The sequence below is a fragment of the Microcebus murinus genome, chromosome 15, assembly GCF_040939455.1.
Source record: "Microcebus murinus isolate Inina chromosome 15, M.murinus_Inina_mat1.0, whole genome shotgun sequence".
NCBI lineage: Eukaryota > Metazoa > Chordata > Mammalia > Primates > Cheirogaleidae > Microcebus > Microcebus murinus.
This window is the reverse complement of record NC_134118.1, coordinates 46241274-46268128: the sequence shown is the minus strand read 5'-3', so window position 1 is coordinate 46268128 and position 26855 is coordinate 46241274. Positions and strand designations below refer to the sequence as shown.

General features: G+C 44.9%; 1 protein-coding gene across 2 annotated transcripts in view; it reads right to left on the bottom strand.

The window, feature by feature from the left end:
• The window catches only part of MAML3 (mastermind like transcriptional coactivator 3), a 403197-nt gene extending 376576 nt beyond the window's left edge, over positions 1-26621 (bottom strand). The window contains exon 1 of one of the 2 annotated variants that reach the window (XM_012766274.3): positions 24951-26621. In XM_012766274.3, the coding sequence (XP_012621728.2) occupies positions 24951-25424 (474 nt within the window). In that variant the 5' untranslated portion in view covers positions 25425-26621. Of the gene's footprint in view, positions 1-24026; positions 24203-24950 lie in introns of those variants that run through there. The other variant, XM_012766278.3, reaches the window with a different exon arrangement.
• Between the last annotated feature and the right edge of the window lie 234 nt (positions 26622-26855).

Genomic DNA, 26855 nt, shown 5'->3' with positions numbered 1-26855 from the left:
GATTTGTATATGTTCTATTAAAAGACACTTCAACTCATGTCAGCATAGAAATTAATATTCACATATATAAACTGATCAATATTCAATAAAAAGAACATTTTTAACAAAATAAAAGCTATTAAAATGCCTATTATTTTGAAACAATGAAGAATTCACCACACAAAAAAATTATTGGATACAGGCATGGCGGCTGTAAGTCCCAGCTACTCAGGAGGCTGAGGTGGGAGTATCACTTCAGCCCAGGAGGAGTTCAAGGCCAGCCTGGGCAGCATAGTGTGACCCTATCTCTAAAAAAAAAAAAAGTTTTTAATAAAAAAATTTTAACAATAGTATTTTTTAAAAACAAAGATTTTTTTTTTAAATTGATTGGTAATCACATGCTTTTATTCCTCTTACTTGTCAATTGTAAGAATCCAAATTTCGTTACACACATTTACTTACTAATGCACAAGGCAAACTAACTGACCACATCATCCTATTTGGAGGAGAAGGTACAGGTTTTAAAGAGGCAAAACCATAGTTCCATTTAATGGACCCTCATTTAAAATAATAATAATAATAATAATAAAGAGGACTGTAATAAGCATTGTTCAAAAAAAACCCCAAAAACCGGCCGGGCGCTGTGGCTCACGCCTGTAATCCTAGCTCTTGGGAGGCCGAGGCGGGCGGATTGCTCAAGGTCAGGAGTTCAAAACCAGCCTGAGCAAGAGCGAGACCCCGTCTCTACTATAAATAGAAAGAAATTAATTGGCCAACTGATATATATATAAAAAAAAAAAAAATTAGCCGGGCATGGTGGCACATGCCTGTAGTCCCAGCTACCCGGGAGGCTGAGGCAGAAGGATCACTCGAGCCCAGGAGTTTGCGGTTGCTGTGAGCTAGGCTGACGCCACGGCACTCACTCTAGCCTGGGCAACAAAGCGAGACTCTGTCTCAAAAAAAAAAAAAAAAAAACCCCAAAAACCAACAACTACCAAGCCACCCATATTCAAGGCATTCCTACCCCCAAAAGCCTTGCCAACTACTTGAAAGGGGCTTCTCTCTTGAATGTGAGATCTCCTCCTAGCCACCTCCCTCCCTCCTGTGCACGCTGTTTTTAATTCCATCAAGCTATCCTCTCCTCTGCCACAGTTCTTATTCACTGCCTGTACTCACACCATCCCATTGCAGCCCCTCTTTAAAAAAAGCCAGGAGCTTCCTTCCAGATACCAAAACCCAGGACACAGTTTGGTCCATATCTTGCTGCACTGACTCTGCGGGCTGTGTTCTTCTTGCTTCTCACTACTCCACTCTCCTGTGCTCATCGCCAATTGGACCATTCTTTCTTCATCACCTTTGAAGGATTTTCTCCTCCAAACATACACTGAATGTTGTGTTTCCCAAAGTTCTTGCCCTGTTCTTTTCCTTTCGTACTATATGTGCTTCACCAATTCCATCCACTCAAATTTTATCCATCTGCAATGTCTATACCTGCAACTCTAACCTCTGGGCTAAATTCTAGCCCTGCACACCCAAATGACTACTGGACATCCTTTCGGAATGGACCATTAAACATTGCACGTCTGAAACCGAACATCTATCTTCCCTCCAAAACCTAAGACATCTCCTATATTTCCTAACTTGGCCAACGACACCATCTTCCAAGCCAGAAACCTAGAAGCCATCCCTGATTTCTCTCAATCACCCCTGTCTACTCAATCGATTACTTCCTTAATATTTTTTGGTCTCACATCTTCACCTCTACCTATGCCCCTACTTTAAGCCCTTCAACATCTCCTTCTGGAATGTTCAATAAGATCCCAACTGCCCTCCCTGAGTCCAGTTTTGGTCTCAAATCTGCCTTTCCTATGGTCATCAGGGTGCTTTAATTTAGTAACCACCTCACTCCCTCATTTACAGTCCTCCGATGGCTCCTCTTCACTGTCTCACAGGGGTTATGCTCCTGAGGGTGGCACATATGGCCCTCTGCATCCCAACGCCTGACTCCCGCACCAGCCTCTCGTCCCACCACCTTCCACCCAGAATGTTCTGTTTCAACATTCTGAGTGTTATGAGTGTTCTGTCCCCAAAACACTCATAATACTCCCCACTGAAGCCCTGTGTTTCACACCTCTATCTTCCATCCACCCAAACCCTCTTCAAGCTCCTCCAGGGAAAGGGCAGTAGCCCAGACAGTTGTCACTTCAATGCTTAGCCCAGCATCTGGCTCCTAACAGGGGCCATGCAAATGGTCAGTGATAAATGACAGCAGACAGGATATGACACATCCAAAATGAACGACACAGGTACAGAGTGTTGAGGGCCTTTGGACTCATGTCGACTGTCATTGCAATGAGGCTGAACGTGCTATACACTGTCCACACGAGAAGCACGAGAGCGCCAGCAAAAGCTCGACAACTCCACGTAACACCCACCGCAAACTCTACTTTTAGGAGAAAACACGTTGTCTACCCGCTGAGCCTGCGGCCATCATGAGGCACAGCAGTGGACATCCTGGTGATGTGCAAAGGACAGCTGGTGTGTACAGAATGCTTACTATATACCCAGAACTTTACTGGACATTCTGCATGAATTACATCTCTCGGTCATCAACGCTATGAGGAAGGAACTATTGTCACCTCTGCTTTATAGGTGGGGAAATGAGGCTCAGATATCAAGTAACTTTACTAAAAGCACAGAGATTTAGCATGAAGGACATTATCCACCAGAGCACAAGCCAAGCCTCCACATCTATTTCACACGGCTCCCCAAATCGTACATGTACATTAAGAGCTGACCACGAATGAAACATCAAAATACTATTATGTCATCAAACCTTTGAGCCACTGTTCCCACCACCAAATAAATACTGAATTGCTGCCTTCATTCAGTGCCTCACAGATGGCATCACCATCACATTATGGAGATCTAAGGACAGGACAGACAGCTCCTTCCTCCCTAGCGAGGCCCCTTCTCCTGTGCCCGGACTCTGTTTTGTCTCCTCGTCTGTCCATACGCCACTCTAGTTTGCTCCAAACTTCTCCTCCCATCCTCAGTGAAGGAGGGCATTTCAGAACACACAAATTGAAGCAAGATCTCTTCTTCATAAAAACAGGGACCTCATTACCTCAGGAGGTGCAGAAGCCAGAAATATTCATAAGCTCAAGAAGCGGTTTAGATAAATCCACGGAGAAGAGAACTAGATGGCAGAAGAAACTTGTAGAAGAAACCTTGTGCCAAGGGACAAGCATGCTGGGCTAGAAAACTAAGTCCACATACATGTATTGAGCACCTACTATGTGCAAAGTACTATCCTAGACCCAGCAGACAGCGCAAGGAACGAAAGAGACAAAATCCCTGCCGTTATGGAGCTTCAAGCTCCAACCACCAGTTGGTTCCTGTTACGGGGTGTGGGCTCAGAGCTTGCCACAGGCAATGGGATCTGTGCACCAGAAACTTCCTTCTAACACCAAGGACTGGGTGCTCTCGGGAAGCACTCTGTGGGCCATCAAATAAAGCTACACACACAGGCTCTGCCAATATACAGCTCCAGGACAGCTGCTCTGGGCCTTACCTGTATGCTCAAAGCGCAGACAGGATTCTGACTCTGGCGATTTGGGAGGGGGACAAATTAGTAAAGGTACATAGTACATTTAGATAACAACTATGGCTAGTGGGCCACATATAGGGCCAGGGACGGAGCTAACACCCAGGCAACCAAGAAGCATGACCCTGTCCCTAAAGTCAGGACAGAGGAGAGAGAGCCAGTCATGGGATAAATGGAACAAGTTGCATCTGAGTGTGGACCTTCAAGATTTCCCTGCAGCCACACTGCACCAGCATAAGTTAATCGTCTTCCAAAGTCCTAAATCCATCAGTGTCCTCCTAGGACCAATATTGAGAGGTAATTAGACAGAGCGGTTAGTGACACAGCCTCTGGAGCAATCTTGTCTGGGTCTGAACCCCTAGTCTACCACTCATTAACCTTGGCAAGTCATCAAAATTCTCTGGGACTCAGTAGCCTCATCTTTTAAATGGAAACAATAATTATAACAGCCTCGTAAGGTCATTGTCAAAACTAAAAGGATGGTAACATGGAAAGCATTTAAAACAGTGTCTAGCATGCAGGAAATGTGAGCAGTTACTATTATCGCTTTTTCCATCAATAGGATCATGGACGTCCCCTTCTAGGCCAGGACAAATACCAGGTGCCACATAGATGCCATATACATGAATTGCTTAGAACATGAGTGGTCCCATTTGGAGGTCACACCAAGATTCTACACAAAAGGTGTTTCTAAAACCCTCACCCCACCCCCCAATTCTTACATACATATTTTTTCTATAAATGCGACAACTTTGATCAAATTAAGCCAAAACTTATTTAGGCTACAGTATATATTTTTAAAAGGTAAAGGCAAAAGAGCAGGTAGATTGTGGCTGCTTGATAACATCCCCTGGCCTTTTGAAAAGACAGGCTGAGTCTTAGTCTGCCAAAGAGAGGAAAGATATAGAAAAGAAAGGAGGAACAGGAGGAGTTTTCAGGCTGACTGACAATCAGTACAGCAACTAAAAGAGCCAACGTCCAACCAGTCATTTCGAATCGAAACAAAACATCCTAAAACTGATTGAAATCCTTGGGATATTAGCTGGCCTTACTGAAGGATGAGTATTCTTATAAACCATTAATAAATGGCATAAAAATGCATGCCTTGGTTCCACTATTGGGTGGTAGATGGATAAATTGCTACTTGAAAGACAAGAAAAGTGGCCTCAACTAACCATCAGAAAGCTTACAGGCCTAGCTTACAAGCTATATTTAAGACTCTAGCCCTGAAATTCAGGACTAATGCCATAATTAATAAGGACATGATAAAATATCTCAGCCAATATTATAGTTCAGGTCTATTCAAGAAACATTTATTGGCCAGAAGCTGTGGCTCACACCTATAATCCTAGCAACCTGGGAGGCCGAGGAGGGAGGATCACTTGAACTCAGGAGTTTGAGACCAAACTGTGCAAGAGCCAGACCCTATCTCTACTAAAAAATAGAAAAATTAGCTGGGTGTGGTGGTGTGCACACCTGTAGTTCCAGCTACTTGAGAGGCTGAGGCAGGAGGATCGCTTGAGCCCAGAAGTTGGAGGTTGCAGTGAGCTATGATGGCGCCACTGCATTCTAGTCTACGTAACACAGTGAGACTCTGTCTCAAAAAAAAGAAAAGAAGAGAAATATTTGCTGAGTTCCTCCTATGAGTCAAGCCCAATCCCTGCATTAAAGCTGCTCACCACCCAATGCTGGCCACTCACCCACAAGCAATACAGGACACCACCACGTCATGGACCGGGTGTCATGGGCGCTGGGGAAAAGGGGAGACCCAGGGTTCTGAACACAGAGGACAGGCAGAATTAGGAAATATCCCTTTGCACCTTGGGGACTAGCCTAATTTATTTTCCTTATTTCCAAGCAGGGTGCATGCACATATGTCTTAAATTAATAAACTATTATGTGCTGGACCAAACCCACCAGTCATTTCTGTGAAGGTCAAGTCCTCTTTTGTTTCTGTTGTGCTGGGGGCCTCTAGGTAGCCAGAAAGAAGGAGGCAGATGTTTCTAGGATGTAACATACTACTACTAGCGTGGCTACAAAAAGTTACTAAACATTAGTATTTCATAATCCATTTCCTTCTACTGTAAAGTGTCCTTATAAATCAACCGAATCAAACTACGAGTTTTGTGGTCCTAAGAGATTAAATGATTCGCTCAAGGTCACAAAGTTCATTGTGGCAGAAGGCCGAACTAGCCCTGGTTTCCTGGCCCTCCATATAATGATTGTTTAGTTGGACAAAACTGCCTCTCAAGTGTGGAGATGACAGCCAGAGACAGAAGCGACAGTGGGAGCATTTGTTGTATTCGCGCATCAGAAATTCTGACTGTGAAACACAGACAGCACAGCCATGCAGAGGAAGTTACGGGCTTGCTGTTGACTGAGCCTGAGAAACGCACAGAACAGGCCAGGAGAAAAATGGGGGAAACGCCCAAAGCAGCAGACTTCTGCCGAGACCAAAGGCTGGGGTGTTCACTCGTGCGCAGCACCAAGAGAGCACAAGGCAGCGCCCCCATCAGGGGAAGGATGGGTCTCTAAGCAGGGCATGGAGGGGCGGCTGGCTTCTCCTGCAGACCCACGTGCTACTTCTGCTGCAGGACTCCCCGCAGAGGCAGAAGGTGCCTTGGAATTTGTGCAGCACCACAAAGATGCCTCAGCAGGTAACGAGCCAGGAAGGAAAGCCAGACGGAACTTCCACAGGCTATCTCCAAGGAAAGTGGAGAATGTTTCCTTCTTACCATATCAAAAATCAATTCTAGGTAATGAAGAGTCAACATCCAAATGTCTCCTAGCAATTGCTTGCTCAGATTTATTTCATGTTTTCCCTGCTTCCTGCATCTAGCTGTCCCCTGCGTGGCCCATTTCATCCACCTCTGCCATCTCCAGTTCCAGTTTCAGGGGCAACAGTGGTTAAGTGGTGCAGACAGCAGGGCCGGGGCATCAGCAGGCAGCCCCCTCCCCGCCACCAGGCCAGGGCTGTCAAGCAAGGAAGGAATGGAAGGACTCTTTGGGTCAACCGCTGCTGGCCTCTGCTCAGAAGGAGATACGCCGGGGGGTACCCGACCCAAGTACATTCAGCAATGCTGTCTCCTCTCCAAGTTCTATTTGAAACACCAGAGATGTCATTATCTCCACACGTTTCTCCTAATAAAGAAAGTAACATCCTCCTAAAGGCACCGTGGTCATGGGAAGCACACAGCAACTGAGCAACCAGGTCTTGTTACCATAAGGAGGTGCCAGGTTGGGGCCTACACCAGTACAATCCTCGCCACGGTCCTCCGCCCTGTCCACAGCTGCGCAGCTTGCACTGACCTCGCCAGGTACGCGGCCGCAGTGACAGCATGCGTAGGCACATAAACACACAGACGCGGGCCAGGCAGCGTCCACGAGCACGCGGGCTCCCTTGCCCTGCTTGCCTAGAAGAATAGAGCTAATCAAGCAAGAAGCTCAGTGAAAACTGGGGATAGAGAAGTTCTTATTAACGTATTGACACTTGCCAAAAAGCCTGGCCTATCTCAACGAGTCACTTTACTTTCACATATACCTGGGTCCCTCACCAGGACAAAGAAAGGAAAAACAAAGAGGACTTTCAGATAACTATGCCTCTCACACCTATACAGCCAAGAGTGGGGGGAAATGCCTTTTATCGCTTCCTCTGGCACTAACTGAAAACTCCGGACTTTGGGGAGGCTATTATAAAAAGGTTAAATATGAGACTAGATAATGATATACCAAGGGACTCATGTCAGGGTTGTTTGAACACCACTCAGAAGCAATTGCTGTTGAGAGTTGGCGACCGCTTTAAAGAGCTCTGAAGAAGGCCAAGTCTGCAAGTAAATGCCTCCGCCGTGCCCTGGGAGGAGCAGGCTGAAGACTTCTTATTTTGCACACACATCCCCGAAAACATTTGTTCTCCGTTCCTTAATTCAAAGATTACTAGGTACACATATCTAGTAATTATTTCCTATATGTGGCATATTTTCTTGTCTTGTTTTTGGTTTAATTCTACTTTTTCAAAGACATAGCTTTATATACACAAATCCACCCTCCCCCTTTCTTTCACCGAGAGCTAGAGAGGTTTATGGTCTACTTCTTTAGACTTCCTATTTCATTTATTCTAAACAAGTCTGTCAGTCAATTATTTAATGTTATTGTGCTGATAAGAGTTTACTTCAAAGTGTGAGTGCTGACTGTAAGTTCTATAAACAATATGGGGGAGATTATTATGATACCTGTATTTATTTTAAAAGGCAAGGAGAACAGAGGTGGATTTCTATCAAAAGGAGCTACTGCATGTTGTTATATGCTATATACATGGTAAATATTTATTTACAATCTTTGACTGGGTTTAAATAAAGCCAACAAAAAGGAAAGCAGAGTTTACTTCAAAAAGTCCTGTTTGTGTAACTTAAAAATCAGTATGTAACCCTTTCTCCTGCCCCTAAAACTACAATGGTCTCTCCATACAAAATCTGTAGTATTTCTCAAAGCACCTTGTGCTATCAATTACAAGGTTATGAATATCTGCCACTAAAGCTATCTGACTGGCTTAACGTCCCCTGTGCTTTATAAGGATAACTACACAGCATATAATTACACAGTCCCCAGAAGATACTTATAATTGCATCACGGGGCATTTTGTGAATGTTTGGGACAGCGATTACAGGACCACAAAGTGACAGTATCGCAACTCTTGCCAACCAGAATGTAAATGAAGCACCCTAAAATTCAATTATAAGAGTCCTTCAGGTATTAAATAATTATAATACAAATCACATTAGGGGGCAAGTTTTTTTTTGTAATTGAACTGCCCCCATAATCCCTGAAGATTATATTTCTTAATAGTTTGTAAAACAACACAGTTTTAGATTTTCAGATTTTTATTTCTTTGTCCAACTGGAAAATCTGTATCAAAGGTAGAACATTCAAAAACCCCCTTTCTTCTCTTACTTTGCCACCTACTTATTTGGTGACCTAGTAAGGGAGTTGGGTCTCACTGTAATTCCACTCGTCCCCTAAACGTGCTGCATAATTAGAATGTCTACATCATTCTGCAAATATAAAATGGCTTAGAGATATTTACAAATTTAACGAAATGGAAACAAACGTAATTCATGTATCTCAGTTTTCACCTGTTTTCTCAGTTTTCACCAAAGTATCCTATCATTTCTTACCCTCACCTTTTTCCTCTTTTCTCCAGCTGTTTCCCTCTAGGTCTTTCTCATCCCTACTCATTCCTCTGCTCTGTCCACCATCTCTCTCTCTGGGGAGGCTGTGATGGCTGTAACAAAACCTCCAGGAGTGGTTACAGTTGGCCCCATAGTGCTCAGGAAAAGGACAGGGAAGAGTCAAGTGTAGGTCTTTTTCAGCCATTATCTTCTTGCTTCCATTTCTAAAAGACCGGTCCCCTGACTTAGGGAACACAGGGAAAGTAAAAGCAGAAATACTCCTCCCCTAACTTTGACTTGTGTAAACACACTACCAAGGAAAGGTTGAAAGGATGTTCCCACACTCAAGGAGCTCAGACAACCAACCTCACAAAAGTTAACAGAAAACAGGACCCCGATCATTTCTCCAGATGCTCTGAATCACTTCCAGGGCACGTGCATAAACTTTCCCACCCCCTGAATGCCACAGCAAGGGCACACCCACTTACAGCAGATTTGTAAACACATCTATTCACCACCGAAAAAAGTTTTTTTCAAGGCCAGTGATCAAAAATGTAAAAAGTAGGGCCTGAAAAAATATCAGTTCCCTTCACAGAGCCCAGTGTGAAAACAATCTACATACATATGTAGATTTATTTCCCTGTAGATTTGGCCTTGCAATGACATTTGATTACAAGAAAAAGAAATTCACCTGTTCCAACACCATAACCTAACCAACTTTCAAGGGTGTTCTGAAAAAAAAGGTCCTATAGAAACTAGGAACTTGGTGACATTTGGTGGCTCCTCCATCAGAGTGTGAATATCACCCGTTTTCTCCTTTTAGCTCCTGAAATAAAAATATTCTCATGCACGAAGCACAATGGCACAGGCTACAGCCCTCCTCATGGCGTGTGATTCTCTCTGAGACTCGCCTTCTGCTGTGTTTGAAGGAACCTCTCCCAGTACCATGTAGCCCCCTTGAAAGCATCCTTTGCACCTTGGAGTCAAAAGAAAAGGATCCAGAATGGGTGACTATGACTCCAGAGAAGATAAAGTCATAAAGGATTCAGGATGACCTTTTACTCTGGCCAAAGCGGAGCACACGAACAGGACAGCCAAAGAGACCCCTCCAGAGGAAAGTGGAGTTAATTAGCCTTTTTATGCACACACACATGCCGGCTTCACACATTGAAAAAATAGACCCACGCCAAGCAAAGGGTCTATTTCAACACTGGCTTGTAAAAACTAGATAGACGGGCACTCTCTCTTCTTTCTAGCAGCAACCCTGGCCCTAAACACTTGCTGAGTTTAGCTATTCAAGCCATAAGAATAAAGAAGTCATGTGCAAAGTGCTCTGAAAAGCCTTAAAAACAAAACTAAACAACTTTCACAGGAAGTATTGAGCCCTGATGAATTAACAATGAATTAATAACTAGCATTCCTTTAGCAAATTTTCCCTTTGTAATGTAGCCACTGAGCTGCTGCAGGAAAACATCCCAATTTATACTTGTTGAACAAATGATTTGATCAGTGACCAAAGTAAGGAAGAGGAGTGAATGTTTTCCAAGCTTTTCTGCATGGCCTGGGTCAGCCACCACACCGCGAGGCTGGCACGGGGCCAAGAGCCCACTTGCCAATGAGACTAGAAGTCTCTGAAGAGCCATCATCCACCCGATGCTGGGAGAGTTCCCCACACAAAAGCCGGCCACCGGGTTCAACAACTGGCTTGCCATGGCACCATATGCTCCACAATATTGTCCTGCTGCAATGCTGGGGCCCGTCTTCAGTGTCCCCGTGTGCTGCACAGCTGTCAGCCCAGAAGCTGTTTTATCAATTATTTTCACTGTTTTATTACGTTTCTGGTTATTCAAATCAGTGTAACCGCGATTGATGCACCCTGTGAAAAATGGCATCTCCCTCCCCCACCTCCTTCAACCTAATGAATTGCCCTTTTTCATATCAAAGAGTAATGAGCACCAAACCACATAATATTTATTCATGGAACAAAAGACACAGGAATGGAGTTGGGGGAGCAGAGGCAACTCCTGGGTGACAGAAGAAAACCTGGACATTTTAAAGGAGCTCCCCATTCTGATCCCTGGTGATACTGGGTAAAATTTATAGGTAAATCCAAACCCTTTGGCTCTCCCCATTCTTCCCTGGGGGCCCCCCTTCAAGCAATGCCATGGTCAATGCTTAGAGACCCTGCTGCTGAGAGCTGACAGTAACCAAATGTAACTCACCCCGTTGACTTGACTATGAACCATCAAAACATTTTCTTTCACAGTGAAATTCCACTGAAAAGCCTCCTCTTGTTTGTCTTACGAGCAATAGGCCTGTAAATCTCAGAACATTCTAGACAGATCCCTTTTTCCCCCTGTATCATCCTAGCCTGCACTGTGGATGAGGGCATGATTTGGCCCAGGGAGGAAGAGCCATAGAAATAATGGTGATGCTGGAGACATTCCAACCTGGATGACGTCAATTTCACCCCTCCCCACTTTTTGCCATAATCGATCACACTCTGCTCTATAAATTTTCTTATTAATCCAGTAAACAGAAAATAATGTACAATAGTAGGCATAATTTATCTCAATGCATGGTTAATCTCCTTCTTTGTAGACATTTAGACTGTTTAATCATTCCCTTTGCAAAGAGTCCCCAAATTGGGAGAGGCAGGATGGACTACTAAGTCAAGTTAGTGCTGAATGAGTCAGATTTCTTGAAGGTCACTTCCTCAAAGGCATGAGCCACCGAAGTGAAAAGAAAACTATTTTTTACGGTAAGCTAGTCGTTAAACAAAAGTTCCTCAAAAATGATACACACTTATGCTAAGGGAGGGGTTGAAGTTAAACGGCACCATGAACAATCTATGAAATTCTAACACGAGTGACTAGGTTGCTTTTTCTTCCTCCCATTTTATTACTCAGCATCTTGAATTTCTCCGCTTCAAAATTCTATTTTGAAAATTAAAAAGGAGATTCTTTCAAACTATGAAGAGTGGTTATATTTTTTTAAAAATTCACAAAAGTAGTCACTTCTTCCTACCCCTGTGCCACTCACATGGTCGTACGTTTTAACATTGAAGAAATTCTTACACGGATACTTTTCCTCAGGCCCAGCAACTGAACCCTTTTCTTAAGCAATCCTCTTGTTTCCTTCTCTTACAGTCTCATTTCTGAAAGTCTGTCAAAGCTAATTATCTCTATTCTCAAATTTATTGCTCTTCAGTGTATCATAAACACATATATTACAAAAAGTTGAAGAAAATAAGTGAAGCGTGCATTACACTGTGAAGAAAAAGACAGACATAAATAATTACCCCAAAGTATCCACTCTCTCTGTTAATAGAGTCATGAAAATGACACTAGAAAAAGCAGATGAGAATACCAAAGCCTGCCGATCCCCCTTTCCTCTTCCCTACATGGTGGTTCCCGCCCCCACAAGCCAATACCGGGGACTCCTACACCATTACTTTAGAATAAGGAAGGAAGCAAAGTTCTCAGGTTTGCAATCCTTTGACATTCCAGACCACACATAAACACCAAGCCTACCAAACCAGGAACACCAACAGCCTGTGCCTGGGCGCAGTTCTCACAAGCACACACTGTCATTAAGCTCCCTCACTTGAAACTATTGTTACACATTTCAGAGTGTTCCAGTCTCAACCACAAATTTAAAGTTAATAAAACCCCCCTGAATGATTCATATCAGTTCTTTAAATCCAAGAACAGGATCAAACACTAAAAAAGCAACAGCCCATTTGAATTGCAATGACCTGGATGCCACATAGCCCTGATCCCCAAAGTACCAGTTTGTTACACCCTGGCACCCTCAGAGTCACCCTTACATGTTCCTAGTTCATTGTGGGCTCCAGACATATCCACTCGAACAAATACAACTTGACAAAAGTATTTCTGAGTACGGTAATTCACTATTATGGACAAATAACTTTTTCAAATATTCTTTCGCTAGGTTCTGAGAATAAACCAGCATGCACTCCAAATCTAAAGTCATTGTTTCCAAGCTTCATTGAAGAAAATGAACGTGTTTTTAAACATCCAATAGCAGCTGCAAAACATTTCAGAATTCCTAGTTACACTGCAAAATACATTTTCAACCATTTAATCATAACAACTTCTAAACTGAGAAAGTTGCTTGTTTATATAAACCACCTCTGTTTACCAAACAGACATCTCCGGGTAGAGGGCTACTTACTGCAGGATGTGAGTAGTAAGAGAATGTTAAGATCCAGGAGGTGCTGATTTGCACACAGCACCACTAGGAAATACCTGAAATGATTAAAGATAAACACCACCTGCAGGCTCTGCAAAGGCGTCCACCGGCTATAGCCACACTCTTAAGGAGAAAGGATGGATTGAAATACCACAGTGGATTACCACTGGGGACCAAAGGAGCTGGGAACAGAAGATGAGAGCATGCAAAGGCAATGTATGTTTTACCCCTGCTGGGAACTTAGACATGCTGAATCCCAAACTCAAGAATAATTAACACTTAGAACTTCTTTTACTTAGTATCTAGAAAACTTTGCTGAGCTCTGACATATGTCAGATTTCTTTGCATAAATATTAACATGAACCCCAAGATACCCCTATTTATGAATTCATATCCAGTTACTGAACTCTCTTCATGGCTATTCTGTCAAGATTAAGCCTTAAACTTTTACCACATTTTTCTTTAAAAAAAATGATCTGAAACAGTCACTTTTTAGAAGTTATGTTTTAAAAAGAAATTCCATAATAAGGTAAAGATCTGATTCTACTCATTTATTACCTGTTATAAATCTCTGGACTCTTTCAAAGAAAATCTCTAGAGTCTCTGTACTCTTTCACAAAAATATAAGAAAATGTTTTCTAAAGGAATTATAAATTAGATGTTCACTGCAACAAAGCTGTAATCTCAATAGCCTTCAGAAAATAGTTTTCATCTAATAGTTATTATAATCAGATAGGTATGAAATAACTAGTGTTCAAAACATTAAGAGAACCATTTCTCCATCTATGCTCAATATCAAGGTAAGTATTATATACTTCATGCAAAATGCAAGACAGTTGTCTACCTTATATGCAGTGAAAGCCAACCTTGAAAGAGAAAATTCTAGAGCAAGAAATGAAAGAAACAGATCCAAGAAAAAACAGAAGCGAACGTCATAAATAAGATGTCACTCCTTAGAGGATAGCAGAGTAGTTAAACTCAACACTCAAGGAAAAGTCAAAGGCTGACATTGTACTGCATAACCACAGCAGCAACTAAAAATCTCTCAGTTTATCATCTAGGACGGCTTAGGTGCAAGACTAGAAGACAAGTTTTTTATGTACACAACAAACTCTTGCTATTTAAGCCACTCAAAAGATGATACCTAGCTGTCTTTATTTGGAATGAAGCAGCCTTCTTCCCTAAAGCTGGCGCTGACCACATAGCTGCATTAATTTAGCTGGCCAAAGGGTTTTCTCACTGAGATGCTGTGTGGCCCAGCTAAATGGCAAAAAATGGCTAAAGAGAATCTAGGTCATAAATTGAAGCATTACTCTTAGTTTATTGGAATAACTTGGTAGAGGCAGTGTGTGGTGAAGCTTAGGCCCCCAATTACTTACGTTCTTGCCTTGGATTTATTTCTCTGGCTCAAATCATTGCCATCTACCCCTTGTAAAGGCTTCCAGGTCCTACTGTCACTGAGGCAAAGGTGAAAATGAGGTGGTGGCAAAAGAGATGGGGAAAGGAGGGACAGCAAGGCCAGAGGTGTGTGAGTGAGGCCAGGAGGCAGCAGGGTTGGGGTCCCCAGCACAGAACAGCAGGGCCAGGCAAGGACCAGCTCTACCGTGTGCCTTCATTCTGGCTCCTATGCAAACTGAGAAAGCGAAGTCAAGCAGTCGAGAGCCGCTCCTCGGGAAAAGCATGGCTACTTAGAAAATGCAGTTGCTCGGACAACCTTTCCAAGAAACAACACTGCAGTCAGTGAAGGCAGAATAATGTAGTAGCCAAGAGCACAGATTCTGGAGCCAGACTGCTCCAGCTATTGTGAAAATGTAGACTATAATTATTATTTTCTTGGTGTAAGGGAAGCTGCTATGCCAAAGGCAATCAAAATAACCAAGAACTCTGACGAAGGGCAGTCTTCAGACCACGTCAGCACTTGTGTATAATGAAAACTGATAGGACTTCTCACTGTCTAAACAAATGCCATAAGGTGACTGTCGAAGCAAGTCCGTTTTGATGCATTTTCTACAGTTGGCCAGGTCAGCAGGCTGTTATTACCATGTTACACAGATGACTGGATTAGTCAGGGTAATTTAACCTGCGGGAAGTAGCAACTCGCAGACCTGAGATTTTTACGACCACTCAAATCTGCACCCATGAACACTCCCGGGTACTGTGTCACCGACTGAAATACACTTCACAAATAAAGCCACACAATCAGGCCCGTGAGGCACGAAGCTCAGGAAAGGCAAAGAGAACCACAAACTTGTGCAAGGAAGTGAATTTCCCACCTGCAGAATGAGCAGGACCTGGCTAACCAGGTTCCTCATTCAGTCACCTCCTCTGTAGGACCAGCTAAGACAAAGGAACATCACCCTTGTAAGATGTGTTATCTGCCAGACATGCTGCCTCTGAAAGCTAGTGATGTTCTATACAAAGGCCAACACTAGTTACTACAGCTGATTTTTTTAAGCTGTGTTTTTAAGGAGACGCAATTATCATTTGCCCTATAATGGGCTGTAATAAGATTCAGATGCTATATTAAACCATATTAGACTGAGAGATTTTTCTGCCGACTTTTTCCTGTTTATACGTGTTACGTCTACAGAAGGAACCCTAAATCTCTGCTACAGAGATGCTCACATATGTAAAAGGGATATATGGATAAGGATGCTCATTGCAGCAACATTTAATTAGCAAAAAATTAGAAACTAGCAAAGTATCTATCAATAGGGGAGCATTCAATAAATTATTCACAATATGGAATACTATTCAGCAGCTAAAAAGAATGAGTAGAGGAAATGTATGTACCAACTTGGATGGATCTCTAAAACATATTAAATGGAAAAAAGTGTATCTCAGACAAATATGCATAATATATTCCCATTTATGTAGAAAAAACTAATGTGAGATTATGTACAATATATAATCAAACAGAATAAGGTCTATAGAGAGATGCTCTAGACTATGGTAACTTCCGAGAGGTAAATAACATTGATGGAGGGGAATTAAGTCCCTTCTTAATCTATTTACTTTCATTTAGTAATTTATTCAACAAATATTTAGAGTTCCTTCTAGGTACAGGTAGGTACTTCAAGTTATAAAGATACAAAAATGAATAAAGAGACAAAGTCCCTGCCTTTCTCCAATGTTCCAGCCAGATGAACAATTTTTGCTGGGACATGTCTACTCATCAAGGCAGCCTATTTCATCTTTGAACAGCTTTAATTTTCATAAAATTGGCTTTTAAATATATATTACCAAAGCCTGAGTCCTAATAACCACCAATCAATGATCCTGAATGTATCCCCTTGAGGTCATAAAAAGCACACTTGATCTTTTCTTCACGTGACAGCCCTTCAAATATTTTAAGAGAGCAATTCTGTCACCCCCTAAATCAGATCAAACACCTCCAGGTCTTCCAACGGTTCTTCATATGACATAGTTTCAAGTCTTTCTATCTTCCTGCATGTTTCTTTCTAAATGCCCTCCTCTTTGTCTAATTTCCTCTAAAAGCTTGATGTCAAGCCATTATCATGGTGCTACAAGAGTCATCTCGTCAAAAAAAAAAAGTCTCTCATTTTTAACAACTATACCATACCTGAATCTTATTTTCCACCACACCAACTAATCCTCTCCTTCCGCAAAATAATTTTATTTGAAAAATGAAAGGAATTTTGTTACAGAAAGCAATGCTTGCAGGAAGATACAAAGTATTTATGATTTTCCTAAGTGTTAGTTTATTAAGTGTTTCCATTAACACGTTTAATAAAACCACAAATACCATTTCATAAAGCTAATCTGAGACATGAAATTATGCCCTACTGTAGTCCAATGAGAACAAGGACACCCTGTCCATCACTGTATCACCAGTGGCTAGAATAATGCCCAGTGTGCTGCAGCTGCTCAACAGATTCATTAGACCTTGGCTTTTGCATGAGTGAAATAAGCCTCAAATCACTCAACTTGAAGTCTGCATTTGGGCAGGCAGCAAAAACTAAGTGAAAAGAAATTCATAAAAATACGCCTAGCATTGGTGCAATACCATAAAGTCTTTGGGACTCTCACATATACTAACTCATTTGATTCTAACAATCACTCCATGAAGTAAAAAGAATGACAACCATTCACCTTCCTGACAGGCAAGGAAACAGAGCCAGCCAGCAATCATGGAGTATAAAGCCATGTCACCTGACCAACTAGGAGAAGGCTGAAATGCAACACAGTAGTCCTCTAACTTCTTCCTAGGCACTCTCTCTCTCTCATCGCTGCACCTCTGCCTTGCCCCACTCTTTTAACGAGACTAAAAGGCTTAGAGAAAGCCACATTGTGTAAATCCATCTCGTATCATACTGTGAACATTCTAGGGGAGCTCCTTGGTTAAAGCAGGGCTTCTCAGTAGCAGCAATATTGGTATCATGGATCAGGCAATTCTCTGTTGAGGGCGCCTTGTAGGATATTTAGCAGCATCCCTGCTCCTACCCATTAGACACCTGTAGCACCCTCCATTTGCAACAACCAAAAAGGTCTCCCTACCTTGCCAAATGTTCCCTTGGGGAGGATAAAATCTCTACCAGTTGAGAATCACTGAATTAAAGGAATCTTATACTAAATCCATTCAAATGGAAGTAGTAATGATTTAAGAGAGCATGGAAACATTCCAGGAACATGATTTTTTTTTCAGATAGAAACAAAATAGCCATTAGCTCTTGAAAGTATATTTTTGAGTTCAGTAAGGTCTGCAGGTTTAGAATAGACTACTAAAGGCAAACTTTGCCTCTGTCAACTCCTAAGGCACTGGGATACTGTTTACCACAAATGCACAAAACCAATAATCTCTCATTATTCATCTCCTGTGCCATCCATTCTAGCTGAGACCTCCAAAATGCTCACCCCTTTTGCCTCTCCTTACCAGTAGAGTTCAAACATTTGACTGGGTACCCATCCCTTTAGATTCACTCTCAATCACTGAGATGCTTTCAACCTCTAACAAACAATCGAAGAAAAAGAAAGAACCAACCACCGAGAGAAGGAAGGGCACAAGTAGAGTTTGTCTCTTAGAGCTGCACAATCCTTTTGAGCCACGGCTACAGCCCAGGTTGAATCTACACAAACAGACTCAGAGTATTTCAGCCTTTTTCTTCGAAGGGAAAGAAGCCCCTGTCCCCCTGTCCGGACATGTGCTCTGGAGGTGGAGAAAGATGTTGGGAGAGGGAAGGAGAGATACATAGTAATTCGTCCCAATAACTTCTTAACACACAGCAGTAAAGGCTGAAAACAGTTGAGGGTTGGAGGGTCCATAAACATGAAACAGTACCCAACCATATTCCAACCAACGGGATGGAGATTTAAGGAGTTAGAAAGCAAATTCTGGAAGTTATTAGTTAAAATTAAGTATTACACCTAAGTTTTCTATAGTTGTTAAGCCACTGCTAAAGGTGGATAAATTGGTTGTTAGTATTTTAAAAGATTCTACCTCAGCATAAAGGTCATGTCCAACCAATGGGAGGTCCAATATAATTAAAAGGAGGTTCCTAAATTATTCTTGAGGAATCACTTTCCTTAGTCAGAGGAAGTACTGCAAGCCTTTTGCGATTTTTATTAAATTTCCCCAAGAATAGTATGCACAGCTTGCCTTTAAAAAAAAGCCACTGCAGTAATTTCCTTTTCCTATGCATGTGTGTCATGTGGCCCTAAGGGAACACTGTGCTTATGTGCCAAATGGAGAAAGGAACTCAAAACCCCTCCACTGTTTAAACACATGCAATAGCCAGGTAGACTTATGAAAGAAGTGTGCTCCTTCTCTGATCCACTGAATGCAACTTGATCTTTAAGTATTTATTATACAGCAGGCCTTGAACTCCATTTTCTGAGTAATTGTATCCAATATTATTTCTTTTGTTCTTCAAACTTTTTTAGACTTAAACCAAAAAATTAAATTAAGGAGATTTAATCAGTTCTTAGTGACAGCTGATTTTCCAGAAGCTTCATTTCCATCATACAAACCTGAATAATGAATTTCTGGAATATGTCTGTCTGAAAAGTATGCTGTATTTTTAATAAAAATTTAATTTTGGGGGGTATCCTATAACTTTAAAGCAGTCACCTGTAAATTGGTGCCTTTTTTATTCAGATACCAATGTCAAATTAGTTTGAAACAACAGGAAAGTAAAGCATATTATTTTCCTTAAAATATCATGCAAATGGGCTATAACAGCCTAAAGCTACTGAGAAGTCACTAGCATTAATGACTATGTTGATTAAAAAAAATAAAATCTGCTGTCCCCTTAAATACCTAGCCAGAATAATACTGAAAATCTATAAAGAATATACATTGTCAAAGTCTTGGATACAAGACCATGATTTAGCATTTTAACTTATGTGAAACACTATGGGCTGTGTACCAACGTTGTTGAATAAATGAATTAAAAACTCAGTCCAGTCTCTATTATCTGTGCTAAGGAAACAATGTATAAAACCAAATCCATATTAAGTCCAAAACAGTTTCATATCCAATCATTTCATTAGTTATGAGAGTCAGAAGCACCAAAATTAAATTTCTTCTCTTCTTACTGCTTCTTCCCTCTCTTTGATAAAGGTGCTAAAGATCAGTGAAAAGACCAAAAGGTTGGCAGCAGGAGGAGGAAGGAAAAACAAAGCAAACTGCCACAGGATCTGCAAACTCAATCATCAGCCTTTGAATAATAGAGTGAAAAATGTAAAAGCTATTTGGGAGACTTAAAAGGCAAATACTATGAAAATTTTGAGAGTGAGTTTTAAGTACACTCCTGTTGATATCTAATTGATTTCACTGTTCTCTATGGGTAATGTGGGAAAAGATGACAGAAATTAGCCATCCTAACTAAAGAGTATAGCCCAGGACTATTACTTAACAAACATAAAACATTAATCAAATAAAATACCATAAATGACATTAGATAAAACATGAGTACTTCAAATGCATCCAAGAATGAACTATGTCACATGCAAAATGATTTATAATACTAGATTCCCTTTATGGCACCAGCACCAATGACTGGTGTGTGTGTGTGTATGTGTGTGTGTGTGTGTGTGTGTGTGTTTATGTATAAGAGAGAGAGACAGAGAACACGGGCCCATTCCTATCTCAACCAAATGGAAGACCCTGGTCAAAAACCTTTTCAGTAACAATAGCTGGCTATTAGTCTCACAGAGATAGTTAGAAAAAAACTCTATATAACTGTATTTTAGTGTTTAAGATCCTCATCCTTCATCTTACAGAAATGTCAGTAAACCCTGTACCAGGACTGCTCATTTTTCTCTTATCAAGTGCTCAGAAAACTCTCAAAAGATTCTAAAGTTTGCCCTTAACAGTTCTAATGAGACAGGATGTAAAGTATCTAATGTACTAGCAGCCTGAAAACTCAGCTTTCCCTGAAAAAGAACTCAGGCTGAAGAGCATTTTGCAGTTGATTAATGGTTAACTAACTGTGCTTCTACTTTTCGGACTGCTCAGTACTACATAAAATTGGCCGCAGTCAAAGAACGTAACAGAATTAAGTATGTGTTGGAGTTTTAAAAATGCTTCTTGAGAATTAAAAGAAAAACCCAACATGTATGAAAGACATGAAATTTCAGAAAGCTTTTCTCCCAAACTTAAGGCACACTATACTGGGCTATAGAAACCTTTTCAAAACACGGCTGTCTTTCCTATTACTCTTGATAGTGTAAGCCAACAAAAAGGTTATCATAGGAAAGATTTAGAAATGGTTCGGTAATACATGCTTGCTAAAAAACCTGGATGCAGACCCAGTAATTTACCTGCAACAAGGTAAGAAATGGGAAACCAGATTCATTTATAAGGAGCTTTAGCACTGGACTAATATGTCAACATTGCCTGGATCTAGTCCGGGAATGGATGAGAATGTTTTTGATGGGTTGCAGTTGTCCCTAATACTCAGTAATTAATACATTTACTAGCAAGTGAATTTTAAATGAGATAAACGCTTCAGAGCAGGGGGTCACATAGATTTTATGCAGTCTGCAGCTGTATATAAATTAAGCATACTCTGAAAGTTATGATGATGCTAATATAGAGAAAAGGTCATGAAAATACCATGGGTCTTACCCAGGTCAAGTAAAACTACCACCATTTTGGAATTTTGAAAACTGTGCATTGTCATGCTTTCTGATACGGCCTATTAGACGCTTGTCCAGCCCATCCACCGTTGGGCTTGAAAACAAACTTGTCAATTGAAACTCACCTTAAAATTTTAACCAAGACCTCAGTTCCAAGTATAGCAAATGAACAATGTCTCTTTTTGTTACCACAGATAATTAAAAGTATTTTAAGAAAAGATACCTTTTCAACTGAGATTCTCTAACAGGGAAAAATCGTTTTTTTCAACAAGTCTTTGGAGGGGGGGAAAAAAAACACCTTCTGTAAATAAAGTGGTGGTTGTGGTAGTGGGGGTGGGGAGTCATTTTGACTACATGTTCAGAAAGGACCTATTACCCCAGGTAGGGCAGCTTCAAACCCAGGCCTGCGCTACCTACATCAACAGTACTAGTGAGGACTCACACAGAACCCAGCCCCCTCTGCAACCAAAGGAGGTTTCTATTACCCCTCACCCACCCTGCTTTTTGTTTGCTAGTTTTTTTTGTTTTTGTTTTTCATGCCCGTGCTTGTAAATGTATAAGATACAAAAAACAAATCAAAAGAGGTAAAGCCGTCATTAACCCAAGCCAGGCAGAAAGGGAATTAATCGATATTTAGTACTTTGGACATATTGGCTCTAAAAAGGTAAACAATAGCAATAAAACAGGAAAGAATCCTATTCATCTTTATTTTTATATAGCTGTTATTATTATTTGGCTGTGGTTGATCATCGTTTTTCTTTAGGGCTTTCCAAACCGAGAGCCCAATCTGAGAACTAAATTTAATTGCTCTGTGCCCCACCAGAGCACAACTATAACCCAGCAGTCAATTCGAGAAAATGAAGATCAACATTTTCTTTATAACCTGTTTTTAAGCTTTTATTTCACATATAGGCTAAGTTAAAATACTCATGTCAGAAGTCAATGTGAATTTTTAAACTAATCACTTTAAAGGGATATATAACTTGTAGAAAATGTTAATTTTTTTTCTCTTTTTGATACACAATTTACTAAAAGAAAAAAAAAACTCTGCTTGGGATTTACTGCTGTTTATTTTCATGACATTTATCACACATACTTCCCACTGATATCAGTGAGTGATGCATATGCGAAACAGTTGAAGCTTAGAAAATACTCCTATTCCGTACACAGCCCTGGAATTTACGTAAGTCTAATCAATAGGCTAAATTATGATCACAAAACTGATAGGAAAATTTTATTTTCAGGCAATCATTTTTCAGCGCTATCTGTTGTTAACTTGCTAAACTGGGATTCACTGAAATTTACAGCTGATGTCTCGTCCATTCAAGTAGGCATTATCTTTTCATTTTCAAAAGTAAGCTCTGGCTCGGGCTTGCTGCCTCCTTCCAGGTAACGTGAGGACGCGGGCTTGCTCCCACCTGCGGGTGTACCAGCGCCCAGGCGCGCGCCCCGCGTCCTCCCTCCACCCGTCCCAGGGCCGACTGGCACCTCGTGCGAACAGAGCCCAAACACAAAAACTTTCCGGTCGCAAACTCTACTCCTCTGGCCTGGGTCAAAAGCGCCCAGGCACTGGGAACCACACTGGCTTTTGTTCCAGGGTCGCCCAGCCGGCGAGGTAAGCGCCCCGCGAGTCCTCCGACCCCAAAGGTCGTGAGAGATGCCGTGGACGGGACTTTTGGAGCCTCACGAAGGCAGCCCACTTCTACGCAATCCAGGCGCGTGGGGTGTACAAACGCCCCAAAAGAGGGCGTGTGGTGGGCAAGGATGTAATGCTAAGTGTCTTTCAAATTCTACTTCAGTCTCAGGTTCACAAAGTGAGTCTCCTGCGCGGAGGGCGCGCGGGGGCGGGGCCGGGAGTCGCGGCGGACTGCGAGATAAATGGGAACCGGGCAGCGAGCTACAGTCGAGACGCAGGTCCGGCCCCGCCTCGGGGTACAATCAGAAAGGCTACAGTGTGACAGTGGTTTTCGGCTTCCTGTTTGTAAAGCGAGAGCCTCCCCCCCCCAACTCTGGGACTGTCGCTCTTCCTCAAAACGCAGACGGCCGGTTCCCCGCGCTCCGGGCAGGCAGCGGGCGCGGGGCGCGGGGGCGCGGCGCGGCGCGGCGGGGCGGGGCGGGGCGGGGCGGGGCGGGCGCGAGGGAGGGGGCAGGGCCGCGGGCGCAGCGCCCCTCCCAGCCGGGCGGCCCGGGGGCCGAGCAGGGCCGCCAGGCGGACAAAGCGCCTCCCGCTCCCTCCCCCACGGCCGCGTTCCAGAAGGGCGGGGGAAGGCGGGCAAGAGGGGATGGAGGCGGAGGGAGCGGGGGAGGAGGGAAGGTGCTGCCGGCGGGATCTGGGAGGATCGCGCCGGGCTGGGAGGGGAAGGAGGAGGGGCTGGGCGCCCTCGGAGAACTGGGAGGAGGGAAGGATTCTTGAAGCCCAAGATAAACAAATTGTTCCTCTTCACGTGCGGGGTGGGGGGAGGTGGGGAGCGAGCGCCGCGGCCCCTCCTCCCCTCCCCCAAGCCGGCTCTTTGTCACGGAGCGCCGGCCCCAGCGCCCGGCGAAAGCCCGCGGCGGCACTGACACCACCCCCGGCGCCGACGACTCCCAGCCGGGGGACGTGCGCGATTTAGGAACCGCGCACCGAGAGGGCCGCCCGCGCGGGGCTCTGCGCCGCCGACCGAGGCGCGGCCGGCACGGGGAGCCGGCGAAGGCGCGCGGCCACGCCGCGCTCCAGGACCCCCGCGCCCGGCCCACCCGCACTCGGGCGGCGCGGTGGGGGAGGGGTGCGAACACCTTTCCCGAGCTTCCGGCCTCCCCACCCAGAAAGGAAAGCAAAAGAACCAGACGGAGTAGATAAGAGAAAGGATTTTGGGGGGCGGGAACTGCCCCTTCCTCCCCGAGAAGTTAAGCCATTGGCTGCTCATCCTATCTCGGACCCACCCACCCAGCCATTTAAGCCTCTTTCACCTCCCTGCTACCTTCCACTCCTCCAGGCTGATTAGGCCCGCAAAGTTGGCGGGCACTGGGGCGGGGGGCGAGGCGGAGAAGGCTCGGTGCTGGCAAGTTTAAAAGGAGGAAGGGAAGGAATCCCAAGCGAACTTGTGTGGCGGGGACTCTCGGCGCAAACCCTGGGCGTCGCTTTCCCCGCCCGCCCCCTCCGGGCCGCTCCCCCCGACCCTCCCCGCCGCTCCACCTGCCGGGCTAGCCCCGGGTCTGGAGGCGCGAGCGGAGCGCACCCGGGCCCGCATCCGTGCGCGCTCCCGAGAGCACCCCCGCGCGCAGCCACCCTCGCTCGTTCCTCACCCACTTCAAAGTTCATTCACAAAACTCTTAGACTTTCTCAGCCCAAAGGGGGTGAGGTGGGGAGAGGAGGCGAGAGGTTCTCCTTCCACTCCCCTTCCCCCAAGGGGCTGAGGGCCTGGTGCCCGCCCAGAATCTGCGACAGCATCAATTTCTCCTGCACCCGGCGGATGTGCCGAGCGGGGTGGGCGAAGGGGGACGGGTCTGGGGAGGCGAGGCAGCTGGGCGAGAGGTGGGGTGGGGAGCTGTGAAGAGGAGGAGCGAGGTTCCAACTCAGGGGTTCACTCTTTCAAATCAGTAGCTAAGAAAGGGAGGGGGGAAACTTTTCCGGCACCTCACTCTGACGCTCCTCCAGGCTCCCTCCGCCCCTCGAAGTCGTGACTGGCTTCTCCCCCTCTCGCCCCCTCCTCCCCAAATCTGACAACCCTGACAGATTAACAGGTAGCGGCGACTGCGGCTTTTTCCCTAAGAAAAGTTGACGTTAACCCTTCGGCTTCAGCCCACCTCACTCACCGTGCAAGTCAGACCCTCACACCCCCATGTAAGAAGCTCCACGCCCCCCCCCCCACGCGCGGCCGAGCCCGCTGCCAGTGCGCCCTCACCATGATCAGCGTGTGGTTCCTCTGCTCCGCCGAGGCAGCCTCCGCATCTTGCTGGGGTTTGCTCGGGTGCTGCTGCTTGCCGGTGCCGGCGCCCGATTTCTTGGCCCTCTGCTCCAGGGTCCGCTGGTAAAGGCTCACGGTGTCCCGGCGCTCCAGCTCCAGCTGCTCCACCTGAGCCTGCTGGTACCTGTTCTCGCAGTTGACGTGGTGCCGCCGGCAGCCCTCGATGCGCTGGCGGAGCCGCTCGACCACGGTGCTGTGCTTAGGGACGGCCGCCGATCCGCCACCTGGGCCCCCGGAGCCGCCGCCGCCGCAGCCACCGGCAGCGGGGTGATTGCTACTCGGAGCAGCGGGAGTACTATTGGGAGTATTATTCACACCGATCCCGGCCCCGCCGAGGCTGCTGTTCAGGCTACTGTTGATGCAAATACTACTGCCATTTGCGGCAGCAGCGGGGGCTGCGAAATCCCCCATCCTGCTCCCCGGGCACACTATTTTGGAAGAACTTTTTTTATCCACCCCCCCTATCAGCCTCCTCCTTGGGTCCAAGGATTAAAATAGTTTAAGTGGAACGCGGGGGAGACGCAAGCACATGGATGGAAACGGCGATCCCGACGGGGCGAAAAAAAGGGGGAGATTTTGGGGTGGTTTTTTTGTTTCCTTTTTTTAAACTGTAAAAGCTCGAGGGGAAAAAAAGGGGGGGTTATCGGAATACCATCAGACACCTATCAACAAAAAGAATCACAACAAACTGAGCCAGCAGCAAATCGGGTTGCAACTCAAGGGGAGATCCGCTCCTCGCCTGCCTTCTTTTTATAATCCATTATTTTCTAATAAATTCCAGGAGATCTCCGGTGGTTGGCAAGCATTTTCTCCCTACGTACCGAAAAACACACCCCATGTACACACACAAGCATATGCCTCCAGTGCGGACACGCGCGACACACACTCACTCCACACCGGATCGGAAAACGGCAAGCTTGCTTATTGCATTTTCCTTCCACAAAAAAGTTTTGGTGTTTATGCCGCCCCGTGTTCTCAAAGTACTTTGGCTGCTCAGTTGCATTTCACAGGAACCTAGATATCGAATCCTCGGGCTGGGGGAAGTAAACACATGGACAGTCCGAGGCGACTGCAAAAGTAGATCGGTGAAGTCCTTTGCAAAACGCCGCGCGGAGAGCAGCCCCTAACGCTCGGCTGGGCTGCCGCTGCCGCCGCTGCTCCTGCCACCATCACAATGATCAACTGCTCGCCGCCGCCGCCGCCGCCGCCGCCGCCGCCTCCTCCTCCTCTCGCTCCTCCACCTCCTCCTCCTCCTCCATGCCAGCGGAGTGATATCAGGACGAGCGAGCTCAGTAAACACGGCAGCGGCGGCGGCGGCGGCTGGAGGCCGTGAGACAGGCCCGGGGACACGGCGCAAAACCCGGCCCGGACTCTCACCCGGCAGGAGCGGGCGCGGCACGCACCGGCTCCCGGCTCCCGCCTCCGCTGCCTCGCCACCCCCCGCCCCTCCCACACCCCCAACCTCACTACTACCCTGCCTGGGAACCCTAGCTGCCAGGAACCGTGAAAAGAGAGGTTCTGGGGGATCTCAGGAATGAATCAACTTTTGACCTGTGTGTGTGCGCGCGCGCGCGCGCGTGCGCTTGTGAGTGTGTGTGTGTGTGTGTGTGTGTGCGCACGCGAGCGCTTGTGAGCGAGGACGCCCGCGGGGACGCGCCTGGTTGGATTTCCTTATTCCAAGGGAGGTATCAAACGAGCCCAAGTTGTTGTTATACATTTATGCATTATATTGCAGAACTGTGCATGACCAGGCAGAAACATTGAAGCTTCGCAGCAGTTGTCTGTCATCCCTATCCATGTGGAAAGAAAAAGGCAAATGAGTGACTTGTTTTTAAAACCCAG